Source organism: Balaenoptera physalus, assembly GCF_965194825.1.
Source record: "Balaenoptera physalus genome assembly, chromosome: 16".
NCBI classification, from domain to species: Eukaryota; Metazoa; Chordata; class Mammalia; order Artiodactyla; family Balaenopteridae; genus Balaenoptera; species Balaenoptera physalus.
The window spans coordinates 18,991,556-19,006,541 of NC_138898.1; the positions used below are offsets into that span (position 1 = coordinate 18,991,556).

The 14,986-nt window shown below is 62.4% G+C and overlaps 2 protein-coding genes across 4 annotated transcripts in view; one reads left to right on the forward strand and one right to left on the reverse strand.

The window, feature by feature from the left end:
- The window catches only part of ZHX3 (zinc fingers and homeoboxes 3), a 205,317-nt gene that overhangs the window by 144,846 nt on the left and 45,485 nt on the right, over positions 1 to 14,986 (forward strand). The gene's annotated exons all lie outside the window — the stretch shown is intronic.
- The window catches only part of PLCG1 (phospholipase C gamma 1), a 35,513-nt gene that overhangs the window by 1,883 nt on the left and 18,644 nt on the right, over positions 1 to 14,986 (reverse strand). For 2 of the 3 annotated variants that reach the window (XM_082430090.1, XM_082430088.1), the window contains exons 3-32: positions 13,500 to 13,652; positions 13,320 to 13,413; positions 13,131 to 13,178; positions 10,863 to 10,947; positions 10,685 to 10,768; positions 10,427 to 10,461; positions 10,131 to 10,203; positions 9,930 to 10,031; positions 9,624 to 9,742; positions 9,460 to 9,545; positions 9,265 to 9,385; positions 8,392 to 8,560; positions 8,156 to 8,278; positions 7,963 to 8,064; positions 7,695 to 7,882; positions 7,267 to 7,467; positions 7,070 to 7,189; positions 6,800 to 6,980; positions 5,946 to 6,023; positions 5,009 to 5,112; positions 4,734 to 4,830; positions 4,409 to 4,478; positions 3,804 to 3,961; positions 2,388 to 2,484; positions 2,071 to 2,295; positions 1,848 to 1,996; positions 886 to 1,000; positions 607 to 768; positions 411 to 499; positions 127 to 314 (exon numbers count right to left, since the gene is read on the reverse strand). In XM_082430090.1, coding sequence (XP_082286216.1) covers positions 127 to 314; positions 411 to 499; positions 607 to 768; positions 886 to 1,000; positions 1,848 to 1,996; positions 2,071 to 2,295; positions 2,388 to 2,484; positions 3,804 to 3,961; positions 4,409 to 4,478; positions 4,734 to 4,830; positions 5,009 to 5,112; positions 5,946 to 6,023; positions 6,800 to 6,980; positions 7,070 to 7,189; positions 7,267 to 7,467; positions 7,695 to 7,882; positions 7,963 to 8,064; positions 8,156 to 8,278; positions 8,392 to 8,560; positions 9,265 to 9,385; positions 9,460 to 9,545; positions 9,624 to 9,742; positions 9,930 to 10,031; positions 10,131 to 10,203; positions 10,427 to 10,461; positions 10,685 to 10,768; positions 10,863 to 10,947; positions 13,131 to 13,178; positions 13,320 to 13,413; positions 13,500 to 13,652 — 3,616 coding nt within the window. The remainder of the gene's footprint in view (positions 1 to 126; positions 315 to 410; positions 500 to 606; positions 769 to 885; positions 1,001 to 1,847; positions 1,997 to 2,070; positions 2,296 to 2,387; positions 2,485 to 3,803; positions 3,962 to 4,408; positions 4,479 to 4,733; positions 4,831 to 5,008; positions 5,113 to 5,945; positions 6,024 to 6,799; positions 6,981 to 7,069; positions 7,190 to 7,266; positions 7,468 to 7,694; positions 7,883 to 7,962; positions 8,065 to 8,155; positions 8,279 to 8,391; positions 8,561 to 9,264; positions 9,386 to 9,459; positions 9,546 to 9,623; positions 9,743 to 9,929; positions 10,032 to 10,130; positions 10,204 to 10,426; positions 10,462 to 10,684; positions 10,769 to 10,862; positions 10,948 to 13,130; positions 13,179 to 13,319; positions 13,414 to 13,499; positions 13,653 to 14,986) is intronic. The other variant, XM_082430089.1, reaches the window with a different exon arrangement.

The window sequence follows — 14,986 nt, forward strand, 5'->3', positions numbered from 1 at the left end:
GCCCAGGGGAACAGCCCACAGGCCAACAGGAGGTAGAGAAACCGAAGGCGGATCAGCCACTCCTTCCCGTCTCTCAGGCCCCCTCCTCCAGGCTGCACACTGGCCACCTCGCCTCTACCTCCTCACCTTCGTTCCCGACTGTCAAAATGGTCGGTGAGATGCTCCTGGGAGATGCGGAAGTCCTCAAATGGCTGCTGGTAGCGAGCTTCGAAGGAGCCTTCCCGGGCCCGGCCGTGAAACAGCTGGCCCGAGGTGTCGCAGCCCCGCTCCCGCAGGGACGCACCCCCAAAGGGACTGAGGTCGCCGTTCTCCTGCTTCAACAGGGGCAGATGCACAGGGGGTCAGTGGCTGCCAGGCCCCCGGTGAGGCTGGGCCCGGCACTTGCCCTGCCCCACCTGGCCGCAGGTTACCTTGGCAGGGAAAACGTCGACCTTGACGAGCAGGGAGGCCAACTCCAGGTCCTCACTATAGTTGTTCTTCAAAGGCACCGCTCTGTATCCTAGGAGGAGAAAGCCTGGCCCTGAGCCCAAGGGGGAGGCGAGCAAAGCCCCCTCACCCACAAGCCAGATCTCGGGGGGGGGCACAGTCTCTAGGAAGGGTCCTCACCTGTCTTCAGACCCTTCACCGGGAAGGTAGCCTGAGCCAAGAAGTTCTGGTCACTAAACATGTCTTCCTCATACACCACAAAGCGCAGGAAGGCGAATTCGGGGTTACTGATCTGGAAGTGGAAGGGCTTGGCTGGCCACATGGGGTTCAGTCCATTGTCCACTGCGAAAGCAAGGGCAAAAGGCCTCAGGCCACTGCCAGGAGAGGACGGATCACAGGTGCGGAGAGGCCTTCAGTGCCCTGGAGGATGAGGACGGTGAGCGGGGAGAGGAGACTCACCCACAAACTCCGTCTTCTGCTTGGTGCTGTCATACTCAGCACCAGCCACCTCAATCTCCACGAAAGGACACACGATGCCTCGGCCATTCTTCGGCAGATGCCGGGCCCCCAGCACCTGTAAGGCAAGCAAAGATGGGCCCAGGATGGTCCTTCCAACTCATGCCAAGTCCCCACTACCCAGCGGAGGCAGTGCGCCCTCTGCTGGGCCCCAAGGACACTGCCCACCAAGTCCCTCAAGTCATCAGGGCTCTAAGAGCAGCTGCCGCAGCAAAAGTTCATTTGAAGAAGTCCTAGCCTTAACCAAAATTTTCACGTGAGTTTTTGCAATCAACTCCACACGAAATCCAAGTCTATTTTAACATGAAAATTTTAAAATTACTTCCCCCTAGAACAAAAAAATAGAGAGCTCCTCTCCAGGAGAAACCTGGCTCCCCCCACGCTGTCCTCACTCCTCCTCCAAGACTGCACAGGCCCCACACCTGAACCCCACAGCACCAAGCTGCCCATATCACTGCTGCTCACCGGGGGCCTCAAGGGCGCGACTGCAGAGCAAGCCCCGGGGCCTCGAGGGGCGGCAGGGGGCCTCCGTCTCACTCAAGCCCCGTTCCAGGAAGTAAGTACCGTCTAGCTGATTCCCGCCGGTGGGCCGCTAGCTCACCACTGGCACTAGCTTCCTGCCTGTCTTCTGCCCACTCCTGCCAGGCGGTGGCTCTCCATGGCTTGGCCTTACTGGATAGCCTGACTCCTTAGTGCCAATAACTGTCCACATTTAGCCAGCTGCCTCCAGCCTGTGCTGGTCAGAGCCCAGCCCCATGGGGGAGGCTGGTAGCTACACGCCCACCTCAGAAGACAGTTACATCTTCCTCGAGCTCCAGGACAGTCCAGTGCCCCCCGCCCCATGGCGTTAACCAGCACCCCGGCCTTGATGCTGGAATGAGCCCAGCAGAGCGTCCCCTTCCCACCTCGATGCAGATGGCACACGGCTCCAGCCCGCGGAGGCTGCTCTTGTCAAAGGGGTCGAAGGCCTCGTCGCGCATGATGCTCGGCTGCAGCACGTAGCCACAGTGCCCGCCGGCCAGGAAGAGGGCCTGGTTCATCTGCATAGGCTTGTCTGGAAGAGCCGGGTTACAGTGGACTCCAGCCCAGCCGCCCGGCAGGACCCCGCCCCACGGGCCACCTCCTCACCTGGGGTCTGGAAGTTGAGGGCCACCAGCTGACTGCCACAGATCCACATGGGCAAGGGGTCGTAATTGGAGGAGTCCAGCCGCTGGCCCTTGGGGTAGATGCGGGAGAGCTGCAGCCGGTTGTACTGGAGGAACTTCTTGCCTTTGGCCTTGTTCACGTACTTCTCAGCCTTGGTTTCCGGGAAGGACGACATGTCCCGGTAGCAGGCGCGTTCTGTGCCGATCTCTGGGCCAAACAGGGAGAGCGCTCACAGAGCCCGCCCACCCGGGCGCTGCTGGGGGCCAGACCCCCACACTGCCCCTGGGCCAGACCCTTACTCTCTTCGTCGAAGGGAACAGGCCGGCAGTAGACGACAAGCTCGGAGAGCTCCAGGGCGATCTTCTTCCTCCGCTCCATCATCTTCCCCTCAGTGAGCTGGTGACACACAGGCCCTGAGCCCAGGTGGGACCCCTCCCTCCCCACCGCCAGGAGAGGGAAGCCCCCAGCCACCTGGGGCATGCCCACCCACACCTTCCAGACCCTACTGTCTGTCCCCAGTCTCACCCCAGAAACGTCCTCTCTCCTCCCTGCCCCTCCAAGACTTAGGAGGGTGGAATCCTCACCACCACCCGGGCGCCAGTGACACCCCAGGGCCCTGAGCTGGATGCACCCACAGTGATGCTGTGACCATTCAGTACCCAAGCCTCCATCAGGCACAGAGGCCGCCTCCCCGTTTCCTTGTGTCCTCGCTGGGGACTCGGGCTTATCTTCTGTGTCCTAAGGACCGTCGTCCTTCCACCCGCCCTGGCCCAGAAGCCTCACCCCTTAGTTCTCCTCACTCAACACAACCACCTACTACTTGCTGTGGCCAGACTTCAGCTTTGGAAGCCCATTCACAAGTGCCCCCGTCCTGTCCTATGACCCCTGGAGGCCCACTTCCTTCCAGAAGGAGCTCCTATTCTCAGACTCTTCCTTCCCCTCTCAGCCCAGACCTCAGGATCCATCCCTTCAACCACCTGGTCCTTCCTGCCTTGTCCTTCTGGGCCCTGCTCTGACAAAATCCTCAGCACCCAGCCCTCTCGGCTTGGCTCGTGGGAGTCCTTTCTCCAAAGCAGCCACAGGTGTGTACTGCGGGCCTTCCACCCCACCCCAAATGGCCAGGGTGGCATCGAGCAGGAGCTCCCACACCCTGGCGAGCACTTCCTCCTCTGTCCCAGGCTCAGTGGAAGAGCCTCCCTCCTCCAGAGGCTGGTCCTTCCGACCCAGCTTGGGCTCCGTGTTCTTCCACCATCCTGCCCCGCAGAGGCTGTGCCCTTGCCTTCCACGCTCTGTGATGCCCACTGCCATCCCACCCAGCCACGACCTGACACGGCTGCTACCAACTCCAATGGGCACTTTCAGGTTCTGACCCTGCCTGTCTGCTCTGCCGCCCTCCACACATCAGACCCCCCCGCCTCTCTTTCTTGAAACCTACATCCTCGAAGGTCACGCCCAGTTCCCAACCTATACCACCTCATCCCTAAGCCCCTGGGCACCCACTCCTGCTTCCAGCCCACGACCTGTCCTCTCACCTCTGCCCTTGGTATCCAAAGGCCCACTGAGCAGGGCCACTTGGACATCCCACAGGTACCTCAAACTCAACATGCCATACCGCTGACCATGTGTGTTTCCTCCGATCCCTGCCTAGCGGTGGGGGCGGGGGCTGCCCATCCGGGGCTGCCCCACTGCTCCGAGGGCCACCGGCAGGCTCTCACCCTGGCATCGGCGGTCTGGGCCACCTCCCTGATCTTCTTCACCCAGTCCTGCAGCTCCTCCTGTGAGTCGGCAGCCACATCTAGGGACCAGTGTGCCACCGATGCCATGCTGATGGAGAAGACGAAGAGCCGGTTGTTCTTGCCCTCAGGACGGATGGCTGGGAGGGAGGGAGAGGAGCGCAGAGCTGGGGACAGACGTGCCTGAGTCCCCACCACGCACCCCGTGAGGAGGCGGCACTGCTCTGCCAGGCCTGCCTCACAGCTGAGGACGCTGTAGCCCAGCAATGAGTCGCCGCCACCCCAGGCCGCATGCCCCTCCCCACCCTGTCCCCAAGCCTCCGTCACACCCACGGACCAGCCCATCAGGACTGTGGGCGTCAGCTCGCCAGTGGCACCGTCCACAGCGCCTGCACGGGGCGAGCACGCAGGGGTCAAGGCCAGGGGTGAAGAAGGGAGCCTGGGCGTCAAGAGGGCATCCAGGAATGGGGAGAGCTCAGGGTGAGGGCAGCCCTAGGGGTCTGGCCATCGGCTTTCTCCCTTGGGGCCTGAAGAGGGCCACCAGGGACTGCGGACCCTAAGGGGCAGAGAAAGGGCTGGGGGCTCACCTATCTGACAAGCCGGCACATCCAAGACCCCCCGCAGCAAGTCCCCCAGGGGGCTGTTCTCGTCCAAGTGCTGCGGGAGGCAAAGCCCACGGACGGTCAGCAAGCCCACTGTGCCCACACACGGGAAATGCATCTGACACGCGGGCGTGTGAAAGCACGAGCGTGGCCCACGTTCATCAGAGACCGCGGCCACGGCGGGGCAGACGGGACCGCACGTGAGGGGCTGTGCGCGCGCAGGCACGCTGACCCTGCCCGTGGTGGCGTGTGCACAGGAAGGGAGTCTGGGGACGGGAGCCCTGTCCCACCAACGGGGCTCCGGTCTCACCTCCCTCTCAGGCTCCAGGGCCGCAGGGCTGACCATCTCCTCCACGTAGTTTGACGGGAACCACAGCTGCTTCTTCCCACCATAGTCACCACGCCACCTGGGGAAGCCGCAGCATGCTGACCCCTAGCAGCCACCCCAAACCCCCCAGAGAAGAGCAGCCCTGCAGGTGCACCTCGGGGCCCGTGCGGGCCCGTGCCGCCCAAGCCCCTCTCACTGTCCACGCCGCCGGCGCCCAGGATGCCTGGCCCCGCACCACGGGCTCTCAGCCGGCTCACCAGCCTCCTTCCTGCTTCTCCACGTTCTGGATAATGGCGCTCTTGGTGAAAGTCAGCTCGTCCTCTCTCTGGGCCTTGTAGTCGAAGAGAGCTTTGACGGCGCACTGCGGGGAAGAGAAGCACCGGTCAAAGCAGACAGGCCCTCCCACTCCTCTCCTGACCTGCGGCCTCACGTGTGCACGCACATGTGCACACACGTGTGCACGCACGTGCGCTGGGGCTGCCCAGCTGGGGCTCAGGCACCACCGCCAGTGACCCAGCCTCACTACCGTCCTCAGCCCGGGCCTGTGGGAGGCTCCAGGTCAGATGGGACGGGAGAGCAGGGCCTCTGCCAGGGAAGCTCCCCAGGGTCCGGGGAGAACCTTGCAAGCTCCTGCCCGGGGCCCCAGGAGCCAGGCCAGGAGGCTAGGAAGGGAGTGTCTGCGGGTGCTGAGTGCCTCCTCTGGGACTGGAAGCCTTGCGGTGTGCCTGGGACCCCATCATTCCTCATCTGCAAAGTAGGAGAAGGAATCTTCTCCCAGGCTCCCTGGCTGCTGAGGAAAGGGGGTGAGGAAAAGGGCACAGCTCCTTACCCCTTAGAAAAAAGCCCTGACAGAGCTCCACAAGGTGAGGGAGGGAGGGAGGGAGGGAGGGAGGGGCAAAGAACACCGTCTTCTGGCCAGCATGCCCCACCCCCACCCCACTGCCCCCAGGGAGAAAACAGGGGTCACCGGGGAGCAGTCTGGAAGGGTCGGTGCTGACCCCCAGGGACGGGGCTGGGGAGGGGTCGGCCCTGGGAGAGACGCGGTCGTACACCAACCGCACACCTCTCACCCCCTCTCGGGCCTTGGAAAACCACAAACACCACTTCTCCCCGAAGGGCCCTGAGCAGAGAATGCAAGCCCCAGGCAGCTAGAGACGCTCCCCAGCTGCCTGCGCCCAGAGCCCGAGGCTGCACCTTGAAAGTCGGCATGGGGTTCGCCTCCACGTAGAAGCCGGGGTTGCGGCCTTCATACAGGGCCCCGTAGTCGGGCTCCTGGAAAAAGGACAGAAGGGGCTTTGTTAACGCCCAGAGGGGAAAGTGGCTGCTGGCTTCCGTGTCCCCTCCTCTCCTCACCGGGCCAAGTCTGCCGCCTTCACGCACCTGGTCCGCCAGGGTCCCCCAACCTCAGGGGCCTGGCCTCACCCCTCCTCTCTCTGCCCTCACGCCCACGGCTCCAAAGTCTCGGTTCCTGAAGCCCCCCTGTGTCTGCCCCAGGCCCCCAGCATGCTTCTCTCACACCCCAGCCCCAGCAGGCGGCAGCCCTCGCCTAGGCCACCCAGGTCCAAGGACAAGAGTCTCAAGTGGACCTTCTGCGCTGGACCCCTTCCTCTTCCCCAGGCCACACCCCTGGCCCAGAGCCCTTGTGGCTCCCGCCCCACAGCCCTGCCTTCCTCCCTCACTGGTCTCCCTCCACAACCGTGCCTCTGTAGCCTATGCGCCCCTGCCCTGGGGACAGAGTCTGGTCTGCGCCCAGCCCTGGGCAGACCCTCTCCCTGTGTGAGCTCTAGGACCTCCGCATCCCACATCCTGGCCCACGGGGATCTCTCTGCTTGGACGCCTGCCCCCACCTCTTCACCCAGCCAGCTCGTGCCTGTCCTTGTAGACCCCACTCAGAAGCCACTCCCTCCAGGGTGCCTTCCTGGCTCCCAGCTGGGCTAGCTGTCCCTCCCAGCAGCACCGCAGCCCCCCGGGCCTCTCTGCTCCCCACATCCACAGCACCCTGGGACCGTCAGGTGCCGCCTGCCCCGCCCTGCCTCCCAGGCTCTCACCGCCGTGCCGATCTTCTCCAGCGCCTCCTCGTTGATGGGATAGCGCAGCTTCATCTTGCGGTACAGGGGGTGCTTCTCGTAGTAACTGACGAGGTCCACGAGGCTGTCAAACTCTGAGTTGCCCAGCATCACGGTCTGGCCCTCCTGCTGGACGCGGCAGTGCTTGATCTTGCCCTCAGCCCTGACAGGGACCGAACAGCCACACAGGGTCAGGGCAGCCCGGACCAGGCGTGCCCGCACCGCCCCAGCCCCCCAAGGGCACCCCCTCACCGGAAGGAGATGGCGTATGAGTTGGGCTCATTCCGTTTCCGCACCAGGAAGGCCCCATCCCGGGGGACGCGCATCAGCATGTGCTCGGCCTGCGCTCTGGTCAGGCTCGCGTGGTACCACCTGTGGACGGGCCCGAGTCAGCCCCGGCCACCACCCCCGGGTTCCCACCCCGTCCCCGTCCCCGTCCCCTCCCTCACTCTTTGCTCTCGTGGGCGTTGGTCTGCGGGACGGGTTCTGAGAGGCGCATCTCAAATTCGTTGCAGCGCAGGGGCACCTGCTGGTAGTGTGTGATGAGGTCATAGAGTGAGTCGAAGACGAGGTTGTCTGTCAGGAAGAACTTGGGGGTCCCTGCGTCCTGCCGGGAGTGGATCCGGCAGTGCTGGACTTTGCCGTTCCGCCTGAGGGGACATGGGGAGGCAGTGAGCAGCAGGCCAGGCCACACGCCACGCTCCACCCGCGGCGAGGCACCAGGCCTCAAGCAGGAGACGCCCTGAGGACGGCTCAGGTGGGGGCGGACCTCTAGGGGTTCTGCACTAACTACAAGTGCGTGTGCGCGTGACGCACTGTGGGACCTGGCCACCCCTGCCAGCGTCGGATCCACGTGTGCACGCGCTGGGAGGGTTACCAGAAGGAGAGGGTGTAGTCGCCCACGAAGGTCTCGCTCTCGCGCACGAGGAAGGAGCCGTCGGGGGCCCCGGTCTCGATGCAGTACTCCGTGAGCAGGCGCTCGGCGATGTGCCGCCCGTCCCGTCCCGCCCCGAGCTTCCCGTGAAACCACTTCTCATTGGAGTGCAGCTCTGTGCTGCCACTGGCCTGCAAGGCAGAGGGCGACGGCAGAGACACTCGGTGACTCTGACCCCAGCCCGGCCCCCGGCCCTGGGCCAGACCCTCACCTCCTTGGGCTCCTCCTCGTCCTCGTTGCCCTGGTCACTGCTGGTCTCCTCGGAGTAGTAGATCTTGCTACTGGTCAGAACGAAGTAGTGGGGATACCACTCCTGGAAGAGCCGGGAGCGAGGCCTGTGAACAGAGCCCCCTCACCACCCTGCCCCCCAGGCCCAGCCAGACCCAGCCAGGCCCAGCCCTCACGTGATTCACGGGGTCCTCCAGGTAGAGGATGCCGTTCTTGATGGAGTTGCTGATGTCGTTCTCAGAGTACATCACGGACGTAGGCACCTCTTCATAGGCACTGCCCTCAGCCAGCTTCTTGTGCTGTGGGGGACAGGCCACGACGTGGCTTCCCAGGCCCAGGCCCGGAGCCCGACCTCCTCACCCAGGCCTGGACCCACAACTAGAGTGGAGGAGTGGGGCCCCCAAAGCCCTACCTTGATGAGGATCTTCCTCTTGAGCTGGCTGGGTGAGGGGAGCCCGTCAGCAGCAATGTCCACGGGCTTGGTGAGAAGCGTGTCCCCGAGCACTTTCTTGAAGTACTGGGCCATGTTCCTCTGCTGGGCGATGCTGCAGTGGTCCTCGATGGACAAGATGACCGGGTACCTGCAGGGTGGGGGACCAGCGCATAACACAGATCCTGCAATTCCAAGGGCTCACGGCTCAGACGCTCACAGAGTGAGGTGTTAGGAGCCTAGGGCCCAAGGTCCTTTCTAGAGGGGAGCCACCGCAGAGAAGAGGCAGGCCCTGGCCACTGTGGGGGGTAGCAGAGGGGTCTAGAGAGGCACTTCCGGGTGCAGCAGAAACCAAGGGCTGGGACTGTTGCAGACAGGTGTCCCCAGAGTTGATCTCGTCATAGCGGCTGCCCCGGCAGCAAGGAGAGACATCCTACGCCCAAGGTCAGGAGAGGTGACAAGCAGCCTCCAAATTTAGCTACTGGGGGACCCCGATGACCCCCTCAGTGAGGTGGGAGAGACTAGTGACCACGTGTTGCGGGGAACAATAGGAACTGCAGAGTGAGACACAAGGAGCACAGACAATTCTCTGGGTTGTGACGGGAAAGGATCTGGCAGGACAATGGCCTTGCGAGCCCAGGTTAAGGAATTAATTTTTGAGGATGAGAAGAGCTTGACTGTGCTCCACAGGCTGAGGAGAAGGACCCATGGAGAGAGCAGGTGGGCCAAGCGTGCAGGAAGTGAATGGCTCAGGAAGGTCGGGCTCCAGCAGGTGGCAGGAGGCGGAAGGCAGGGAGGAGGGCAGCGCATTCAAGGGGACCCAGGAGAGAGCTGGAGCCGAGCCACGCCACTCACTCTGAGGCCACAAAGGCATGCTCCTTGATGGTGTGCAGGACGTCTGAGAACTTGATCTTGGTGGTCAGGGTGTGTCCGTGGTAAATGACTGGCATCCCGTCTGGACCGTCCCAGCAGTCCACTGGGGAGCAAGGTGACCAGAGTCAAGCGGGCAGGCCTCCCCCGCCCCCCTCCCCCCGCCTAGCCCCCACGCACACTCGATGCAGCGGCAGCCCATCCGCAGGCAGCGGGCGTAGGCTTCCAGGGAGGACTCGCTGGAAAACTGGTCCCCGGTCAGGTACCTGGACAGGGAAGCAGGGCGGGGTGGTCAGGCGAGACCCACCTCCCGGGGTCGGGCATGGGCCAAGGGAGCCACTCACGTGTTGTGCGAGGAAGAGATCCAGTAGTGGGACAGGGGGTTGTTCATGGTGTCGGGGCACACGGCGTCCAGCTGCGAGTTCCATATGCTGTTCTCCTTGGAGAACAGGAAGGTGACAAACTGCCCAGGAGCAAATGCGAAGAGAAGAGAAGATGAGCCCCTGCCCTGGGCCACGGCACAGGGTGACATGGGAGAGAGTGCTCAGTCCAGGTCAGGGGCACGACGGACTGCGGGAGGGACCCGGCCGGGCTCCAGCGGGCCCGTCTGCTCCCTGATTCCCTGATGGAGGCTGAGGGGCAGGGCTCACCTCGTCCAGGAAGAAGTAAGGCTCCTCGATCTCTCGCAAGGGGTCTCGGAGGAAGCTGAGCATGAACTCCTGCACCTGGAGCCGGTCGACAGCCCACAGCTCCTGATGGGTGGGAGGGTGGGGCATGTGAGGGGCCTCCATCCCGTGGTGAGCCCAGCCCCTCTCAGCCGGCACCCTGGCCCAACCCCAGCCCAGTCCTACCCCCTGGTACTCGAGAAGGAACTGCTGGAACTCAGGAAGGGACACCCGGCAGAGCTCCGGCCGCTCCCCCGCCCTGCGGGAGAGAAGGGAAATGCCTGGCGGCCGGCTGGCTAGCGTGGGCCACAGACAATGAGGGGCCCCTGGGAAGGCAGGGCCCAGCTCCCGGCCAGCACAGCCGCCCGGAATGGGCCAGCAGGGCTCCCCTGCTCCCGCTGCCTCCCACCTGCATCGGGAATCAACCAGGGGAGGGACGAAGGGGCCCGGGGAGAACCCCACCTCCCCACTTCAAACCAAACCTCAGGGCACTGGCTTCCAGGAAGGGGAGGTCCATCTGCAGGAGACAGAACCAGGTCAGCACGAGAGCCCCTGGGAGGCCACGTGGGGAAGGGGCTCTCAGGAAGAAAGTCTGGGGCAACAGAAAGGGGCAGGCCTCACGAGGAGAAGAGCTGGAGAAATGGCACCTAATCGCCCCCAAGCAGGGCAGCAGGGCTGAGGCAAGCGGGGCTGGGGTGGGAGAGCAGGGCAGGGGCGGTGGGGGCAGGTGGCTCATGCACCGTCTTCTGGGCGCTGTACATGAGGCTGCGGTACAGCTGAGCAAACTGCCCGTAGGTGATGTCGCTGGTGCGCTGCTCCAGGTCCTGCGAGGCAGAGCAGGACTTCCCGTCAGGCCTCCCGCAGGGCTTGGGGCAGCCGGCCTCCCCACCTGCCTGCAGACGGCCCACCGGCCCTTACCGTCAGCCGCTCTCGGAGGAAGCGCATGTTGGGGACCCGGTAGTTGACCTGGGACAGCATGTTCTTCAGGTCCTTGGCTGATATACTGAGGAAACAAGGACATCGCCAGTGGCCTCACCCCACCTCTCACGACTTCTGACCTGTGGGCTGAGTCCACCTGTGGCTGAACAGGTAAACAACACTACTCTGGGACTTGCAGTCCTGACGGTGAGGCTGGCTCAGAACCATGGCGTAACCAAGGGAGGTCCCGTCCTTTCTCTGGGCCTCGGTCTCCTCAGCTGAGCAAAGGAAAGTCTAGGATTCTGGCAAGGAGGGGTCACCAGGCTCAGTAAAGTGGGTCAGGACGGGGAAAGGGGAGCCCATCTTTGGGCCGCCCTCCCACCAGTACCGCTCAGCCCACACGTCTGGGCCCTCAGCTCTCCCAGGGACAGAGAGAAGCAGCCACTACTGTGGGGCCTCCAGGCTCCTTCCACCTCACTCTCAAACTCCCCGAGAGGGGCAGGCAGCTCACAGGACTCCCGCCCACTGCCCCTGGGAGTCGGGGCCTCCAAGGGGAGGAGGGGGAAGATCCTTCTCAGCCCAATACCACTGCTGGCAATGGGGCACACTCCCGAGGTCTGATAGGGAAGCACCCCTGCCCAAGAATGGCACAGAGGACGATGCTGTGCCTGGCAACAGGATGAAAACGATTGGGAGAGGGAGGCCTTCTTTCCTGGGAGGTGGTGGCAGGGAGGGGAATGTGGGCACCCCTCCTTCTCTTGCCCAAGGGCCTGGCAGGCAGCACCAAAACTCCCAGAGGGGTCCAGCCCTGCCCTGGGCGGTCCTGCTGTCTATCAGCCAGTGCTGTTCAGCAAGCGCTTGCCTGGTCTCAGTCACCCAGGGTGGGGCCGTCAGGGTCCTCACTGGGCAGGTTAGGAAACTTGCTGCGTCATCAAGCTTTCCTTCTGTGGACTCCTTGCCATCAGCATTACACGCAGATTGTTACCACTCCCCCCAAAACACCTGTCTGCCCTGCTTCCTCTCCAGCCACTGCCCCTTCTCTGTTCCTCTTCACAGGAGTGCCTTAAAGGAGAGACCCAGGCTCCTTTTATTTCCTGAACCCCATCCCCACTGTCCACTGCCTGCCTCAAGGTCACCAACGACCTCTGTGCTGTCAAGTCCAAGGAGCACCTCAGTCATCCCCACACGTGACAAGGCCTGGCACAGCTGACCACCCCGCTCTTCCCTGGGCTTCCGGGGCTCTACACCCTCCGGTTTTCCTCTTAACTCTCGAGCAGCCACTTCCCTTGGCTGGCTCCTCTCCTCACCTCCCCAGTCCCCAGTGTTGAGCAGCATGGGCCTGGGATCAGCCACCAGCCTCCTTCTCTCTTCTTGCCAAGGTTACCCCCAGGCATCTCCAGCCTCGTGGCCTTCCAAATCACCTATGTGCTCCTCAGGTACCAGCTCCAGCCTGACTTCTCCCCTGAACTCGTTCTACACACCTGCCTGCTCAACATCTCTACCTGAACATCTAAGGGCATCACAGGACTTCACCCACTCAAATCTGCACCTCCCACGGCCTTCCCCATCTCAGTCAATGGCAAGTCCACCTTTCCAGATGCTCATGCCAAAAAGCTTTTTACCATAAACCTCAACTCTCTCTCTCACCCCAAAATCAGTTAGGAAATGCTATTGGGCTCTATCTTCAAAATACAGCCCAGCCAAAATCCAACCCCTTCCTAATACCCCACCCTGACCCAGTCTTCTTCACCCAGAGCGTTAGAGTTGCTCCCTGAGTTCTCCACTCCACCTGCCCTGGACTCTCCAAGCACAGCTAGCAGTTCTGTGCAACTGAACCCGGGTCACATCATGCTTCTCTTCAACACCCTCCGTGGTGTCCACCTCTCTCCCAGTCAACGGTCCTTCTCATCCATCACCCAGCTTTTTTCCTGCACCTCTCTGTAGCCCCTATGGTAGTCATACCATGGCCTCAAAGCCGTGAGCTTCAAAGCACCGCCCCCCCTACACTACAGGACACCCAGAGCCAGTTCTGCACCGCCTGTCTCTGCCCACAGTGGCAGGGCACGTGGCTTATTGTCCCTGGCCTCTCCCGCCAGCTCGCACAAGGCCATCAGGGAGCTTTCTGCAGGAAGCTCCTTGTGCCAGAACCGCCAGCCCACCCTGCTTGAGGCAGGTCCTCCGGTTCTCCAGGCAGCTGCCTGAAGGTGGGCTATTGCTCTGGTGGTCCCAACCCACCCTGCTGGGCTAGAGCCACAGCGCAGGACCCACCGATCCTCACGATTCCGGTCCACTGAGTAGAACTGCTTCCGCAGCCACCTGGAGGGAGAGAAGCCCGAAGTGAGGCCCAGGCTTAGGGAGGAGACCAGCAAGCAGGCTCTGGGCACAGAGGCCTGAGTCCCTGCCCTGCTCCCTAGAGCCCGACGCCCCAACCCTAACCACGTCTGGGGGGGTTCTTACCTCTCAATCTGCAAGGGTGTGGCCGCCTGCAACGTATCCTCCATCAGCCAAGTCAGGCCCTTGATCCACATGTTCACTTCGTCCTCAGACGTAGCTATGAGCAAGGGGTAAAGAGCTGAGCCTGGGGCCAGGGGCTGTTCCCCTTAACTCCTCCACCTCCTCCACCTCCTCAGCTCCCACCTTGTAGGCTCAGGGTCTTCAGGCGGAATTCCATTCCATACAGGATGACAAAGCAGTGCGACTGGTCCGGTCGAAAAGCAGGATCCTCTTGGTAGCGATCGAAGTCCCGTGAGGTCTTCCCCGGGCGGATCTCCTTGATTTCTCGAATGTCAACTAGGAAGGCAGGGAAGAGGTCAAGGTCAGGCTGAGGTCTCTCAGGGTCAGCACTGAAACGAGGGCAGCCTGGTCTCCCCACTCATTCCCACACTCTCCTCATGGAGGACCACAAAGAGAGACCCCCCCAACCCCGGGAAGAGGGGCAGAGTCAAGACCACTCAGTCCTACTGGGGGACAGAAGAGAACTAGGCTGAGTCTAAGGACAGAGCTCTGCTAAAAGCTGAGCGTCTGCGGACACAGGAATCTCCGTCCCGTGTACCTTCCCTCGCTGACAATACAGGCGGGTCACTCTAACCTGGGAAAGAGCTGGACTCTACAAAGAGAAATGGGGACCCACGGCTGTTCTGTGAGGACCATTTCCTGACACAAAAGTACACAAACTGAATCGTAAAGTCCCAAGGGCAGGCCTGGGGCTGGGCAGGCCCAAATGGGTTTCAGGGTCCACAGGAGGAAGTAGGGATTGGGCCAAGAGAACTGGTGCAGCCTGATGGCCCACCCCCTAAATATCCCTGAGCAAGTCCCAGCAAGAGCAGCAGCTGCCCATGGATGGCTCCCATTCTGGCCTCACGGCATAGACTGGGGAAGCACCCAGGTCAGAGCAGCAGATGAACTGCCTCAGCCGCTAACTCAGAGACGACACTGAGTGACTCATTTAACTTCCCTCCATCTCGGTTTTACTATCTCTAGAGCAAAGAGCTTGACTGAATTTCTCTAGAAGGCAGGGTGGCATAAAAGACCAGTGTGGGACCTGAGATGGGCCTGCTGGGACTAGACTCCTGGCTCCACCTCACCTTAGCTGCGCGACCTCAGCAGAGTGACCACTCTGACCCCACTGCTTCCCTCTGTGAACACAGGTAACAGACTGCGGCACCTGGAGGTGTTGCTAAGCTCAAAAGTCCTAACAGCCCAGAGCGCCCAGTCCTGTAGGTGGCACATGGTGGGCACTCATTCAAGCCTCCCTCCCGCTCCCTCGGCTCTGTCATCTTCGGTGGTCTGTGGTCTGCACAGGCAGTCGGAGCAGGCACACAGGCTGTGACCCCAGGCCTGGAGAGGGCCCGGCTGCACACTCACACTGTCCCCCGGTGCTGGCTGGGACCCTGCACAGAGGGCAGACTTTCCAGCCAGATAAAGAGACAGATTTAGGGAGGTCAAAAGAGAGAAGCCTGGCTTAGCTGCCAGAAATGACTCTGAGCGCTCCCTTGGCTCTACAGCCTCTTCAAATGCTCTCGACCCAGACTGGCCCGGAAGATCTGGAGCCAGGAGCGCTGCCAGCATGCTGCCTGGCCCACCTCCCCCCAGAGCCCTCCTGGCCCGAAGCGCACAGCACCCCG